The 4872-nt window shown below is 22.2% G+C and overlaps 2 protein-coding genes across 3 annotated transcripts in view; one reads left to right on the forward strand and one right to left on the reverse strand.

Moving 5' to 3' along the window:
* Positions 1–828, reverse strand: part of LOC102676701 (cytochrome b-c1 complex subunit 9) — a 1487-nt gene extending 659 nt beyond the window's left edge. The window contains exons 1-2 of the mRNA XM_006622451.2: positions 693–828; positions 458–613 (exon numbers count right to left, since the gene is read on the reverse strand). Of these exons, the coding sequence (XP_006622514.1) occupies positions 458–592 (135 nt within the window). The 5' untranslated portion in view covers positions 593–613; positions 693–828. The remainder of the gene's footprint in view (positions 1–457; positions 614–692) is intronic.
* A 167-nt stretch (positions 829–995) lies between these two features.
* LOC102676838 (TBC1 domain family member 20) lies at positions 996–3739 on the forward strand. Of its 2 annotated transcripts, XM_006622453.2 has the most exons (6): positions 996–1681; positions 1751–1870; positions 2070–2310; positions 2428–2631; positions 2707–2926; positions 3014–3739. In XM_006622453.2, exons 1-6 carry the CDS (start codon positions 1423–1425, stop codon positions 3317–3319), a joined length of 1350 nt encoding a protein of 449 aa, XP_006622516.1. In that variant the 5' UTR covers positions 996–1422; the 3' UTR covers positions 3320–3739. The 2 variants fall into 2 exon arrangements, with proteins under 2 accessions (XP_006622516.1, XP_006622515.1); XM_006622452.2 differs by having other exon boundaries at positions 997–1870.
* Positions 3740–4872: the final 1133 nt, after the last annotated feature.

The following is a 4872-nucleotide window of genomic DNA, read 5'->3' on the forward strand; positions in this document are numbered from 1 at the left end:
ATATTTTTAAAAAATTATATTTAAATTATATTAAATTATATTAAAATTATTTTTAAAAAATTATTATTTTTTATTATTATATAAAATCTAACAATTAATATTATTATATACAATATTATTATATACAAAATTTAATATTATTAATATACAAAATTATTATATAATACTTTCTATTAAGATTAATAAAACTACATATAATAACATTATAAAAAATAAATATTAAATCGTATTTAAATTGTATCATTTTAATATCATAATGCTAAACAATATATCATTAAATTTTTAAAAACAAAATATATTTTAAATATGAAATTATACACATATGCAATATAAAAAATAATAAATCAAATAATTATTCTTTTATTATTTCAATTTATTATATAAAGAATTTATATATATTTTTAAATATGTGTTTATAACGTTAATATTAAACAATATTTTTTATATAAATACATACCCCCTTATTAATTTGTTCGAACATTTCATTCGAAATTAGATCAAATGCTCGTTCAAAGAAAAAACTGCTAGCTATAATAGCCATGGTAAATGTAGAGGATCTTTTAAAAATGAAATTATATAGAATATTGGCCATTTTTTAAATTCTAATTATAACCTTCCAGGCAAAAATATTAATTTCACAATATATATTTCTTACTGCAATAAATCGTAATATGATCTTTAAGTATATTTACAATACTATTCAACAACGACTGAAGCGACATAAACGAACATCAAGTTACATCACAACTAGATATAATATAGATCTATCACTCGATAAAAATTTATATCGTATATGTTAAGTTTAAAAATATTTTGTGTCAGTTTTAATGTTACTGATTTAAAATATGATTATATATATATACAAATAATAATCTACATTTATCTATATTTGTTTAGTAAATAATAATCAAAATTAAAATAAATTATAATATATAATAATAATTATATGAAAGTATATAGTAAAATATAAATTTTTATTTTTTATAATTGTAAATATAACGTATAGAGTATTATTTATTGACATTCGTTATATGTAATGTTAGGTTTGTTTTGATTTGTAATCACAAACAAGTTTGCTGTTTATGTTTTATTTGGATTATAATATTATTTTATATTAAATCAATGATATTAAAAACAATTAAAATAATAAGGGGCCTTCTAAGGCCCCAAACTGCGTAACATATCTATTTTATATCTTTTCTGTGGTGTATGAAAGCAAAGAAAACGATAAGCCACGTCAATGTCTATTCAATTTCAGTTGATAAGCAATTGAATTCTTTTACGAATTAGTGACGGTGATCAATGTATGTTTCTTGACAGACTGTCATTGTTCTGTCAGATGTTCCGGGAGTTTTCAGTAAATTTTTTGTACAATGAAATATTTTGAAAAATTTTTCGTATAAATTTATTTTATCGAGTAATATGGAGCACAAAGAAGACGAAATATCTTTGGATTCTAGTGTTCCAGAAACGTTTACGGAAATGTCAATTCCTATTGAAAACCATAACCTGAAACTTAGACGAAGAAATGTAATCGAAACCATAAATCTCGTATCAAAGGAAGAGGAAATTTCCGATTCCAAAAATAATATACCTCTCGTAAGAATATCAGATTCTACAAAAGCATGGTATGATGACATTATACCACGAATACCTGACATCGCAAACTTTAGTTCGTCAGGTAAACAAAACGGAGTGTTGAATCATGAAGATGATAACAGTTCATTAGAATATAATTTTGATGATACAGACATATTGACTAATACAGAACGGATCAAGATAAGTGTTATTCGAGGAAGCATCGTTAATCCAAATTTAACATTAGGAGAACTCAAACTACTCGGTTGCAGCAGTGAGGGTTTAGTTCATGGTATTTCATTATGATCATGTATTATTATAAAGAAGGAATATTTATATGGATAATATAGTGTAATTTGTTTTTATACCTTCATTAAATGAAAATTTGTACAATTTTACTCAAAATAATAAAACATAAAATTATAGGTTTCTTATTGAAAATGATTTTATACTTCATAATTAAATCTTGAAATCATAAAGATTATTTGTAGATGAGATACGAAGGATTCTATGGCCAAAATTATTACGACTCTCAGAAGAAAATTTTTCTATAACTGGATTAGAAACTATACATAATCACATACCTAATGAAGTCTACCAACAAATATTGAAGGATGTTGCACGTAGTGGAAGTCATATTTCACAAAATGCTACACAACATGAAATAGATGACTTCCATGAACAGTTGACTCAAATAATGTGTTGGGTTCTTCATAAACATTCTATGCTAAAGTTAGTATTATATACATTTAATATATTATGCAATATTTTTATTTTATTATAATTTTTGAAACATTTGCTATAAACACATATATATTGATAATACAAAATAAAATAATACGTACTTAGTTATTACCAGGGTTATAATGATATAGCAGCAACTGTTCTTCTTGTCATGGGCTTAGAAAAAGGTTTGCATGTACTTGAGAGCATTTCTTTAGAATTTCTTGAAAGATTTATGGAGAAGACAATGGAGAAAGTAAATCAAGAATTATTTTATATATTTGCACTTTTAGAAAGAGTACATCCCACTTTATTAGAACATTTGGAAAAGTTTGTATAATAAATATATATTTTATATAATTATTTGTAGATAAATCATCTATTAAATCTATTTTTTGATTATAGTGTAGAATTATTTCCACATTTTGCATTGGCTGAATATACAACATGGTATGCGCACAAATATGCAGAAAATAGAAAGTTGCTACATAGATTATTTGATTATTTTCTTGGCAGTCCACCATTAATGCCTCTTTATCTAAGTACTGTGATTGTAGCACATAGAGCAACAGAAATTTTTAATACTACACCAGATATGGGTCATACACATAAAGTTTTATGTACTGTAAGTAATGTTTAATATTGATAATATGAATGAAATAAAATTGTAGCTATATTATTCATTTAATATTAAAATATTTTTTATTTATAGTTGCCCGATGATTTACCTTTTGAGAAATTACTTGTTGAAGCTAAAAATTTATATCGTCAATATCCTCCTGAATCTATAAATAATGACGTTAGAGAATATGACCAAAAACGAAAATCTAAAGAACAAGAATGGAAAGCAAAAGCAGAAGCAAGTCGTCAAGAGAGGGAAAAACAACGTCAACTTAGAATTGTGCAATTAGTACCAAGGATACCATACCGTATCAGAAGTTACAAAACAATCACAGTAGTAACAATTTTGGCCTTAGGATTATATGCCTTTTTAAGATCTTCATCTGGCCTTAACTGACATTAAATAAATTTAATCTATTTAAATAATAGATTGATTTGTGTCCTATAAAAATTCCATTTTATTTATATACCATTAGCTTGGTAAATAATAAAACAAATTATTGGGCACACAAATATAGTGAAATAATAATATTATAAAATCGTTGATATTGTTATAAATCAGCGATTAAATGAATTTATTTCTGAATGTATTATAAGGAGCATCTTGAGCATTCCTATGCTGCCTTTATGCTGTGTTCTTTAAAGTTGACATGAACATTTTGTGCACTCTATTTAGTGTCAAAAATAAGTATAAATAAAGACTTTTCAAGGTAGGCGAATGTGAGTAAGAGGAAGCATACAAATATGCTTGCAAAATAAAAATATCTATAACATGTATATTTTGAAACATTAAAAAAAATTTTTAACGTGAAAGATATATTTGTTGTTTAAATTAATTTTTTTTTTACATCATATTGCAAATTTATATAATATATACAATCAATTAAAAAAATATTAATATGCTCTTTAAAACACAATAATTCTTTTGGACTTAATGATTTGAATTTTTTCAAAGAGTTAAATGAATCTAGTTTATTAGATGAAGTGTAAAAAATTTTTGAAAAAATTGCAATTTATTGAAATTGTGAATAAAATAATAAAAAACATTTTTTTTTTATCTTTTAACTTTTTCATCTGAATCTTTAATAAAAGTTTAAAAACTTCTTCTTATCATTTTAAGTTAGTAAAATACAATATATATTTATATATTTATTATATATATAAATTTTATTGGAATCGATTGAGGCATAAACAAATAATAAACATCAAGAAATATAAAAATCTTTATATTTTTAAATATGAAAAATTAGTCATTAGAAAAACTGATTTTCATTACTTTTAATGTTTGTAGCTTAGCAATAGCAATATTAATCGATTTCGATAAAATTTATAAGATGTATATAATTCAATACATAAAAATTTAAAAATTAATATATATTTAAAAAATATAGCTCAAAAGAGTATCTATTTTTTTTCAGGAAAAATCAAAAATTGTTTATGAACTATTTATAAATGTTATTAAAAAATAAAATTAATGGATGAATAATTCTTATTTATTAATATATTCATGGGACATCTTTGAAAAATCGATTTTAGACTTTAAAACAAATATAAATTTGATATATAAATATTGGTTGAAAATTATTTATTAAATTTGCGTTAGACAAAAAAAGAAATATCGAAATAAAATGAAACAGCTATATGTCTTTGCTTCACTTCATCAAAGCAAATTTAAATTATTTATAATTTAATAAATAATCTTTAACTGATATTTTTTTATATTTGTGTTTGTTTCTCTTCTAGAATCAATCTTTAAAGATATATTATGAATATATTAAATTTCTTCATGATATATATACATACAAATATATATAATATATATAAAAAGAATTGACTTTCTACAACAATAAAATAGAAAAATATAATTTTATGTTCATAGTTTTAATTATAATAATAAATATTTTTTAATTATAATAAATATTTATTTTATAATTTTTATTAAAATTTTAT

Source organism: Apis dorsata, unplaced genomic scaffold, assembly GCF_000469605.1.
Source record: "Apis dorsata unplaced genomic scaffold, Apis dorsata 1.3 scaffold_691, whole genome shotgun sequence".
NCBI classification, from domain to species: Eukaryota; Metazoa; Arthropoda; class Insecta; order Hymenoptera; family Apidae; genus Apis; species Apis dorsata.

What these genes read in the sequence shown, in the direction of transcription:
- LOC102676838 (XM_006622452.2), top strand. Translation starts at nt 1,423, where the DNA reads ATGGAGCACAAAGAAGACGAAATATCTTTGGATTCTAGTGTTCCAGAA. An exon ending in CAGTGAGGGTTTAGTTCATG is followed by an intron (nt 1,871 to 2,069) that starts GTATTTCATTAT and finishes GATTATTTGTAG; the next exon opens with ATGAGATACGAAGGATTCTA. An exon ending in CATAAACATTCTATGCTAAA is followed by an intron (nt 2,311 to 2,427) that starts GTTAGTATTATA and finishes ATACGTACTTAG; the next exon opens with TTATTACCAGGGTTATAATG.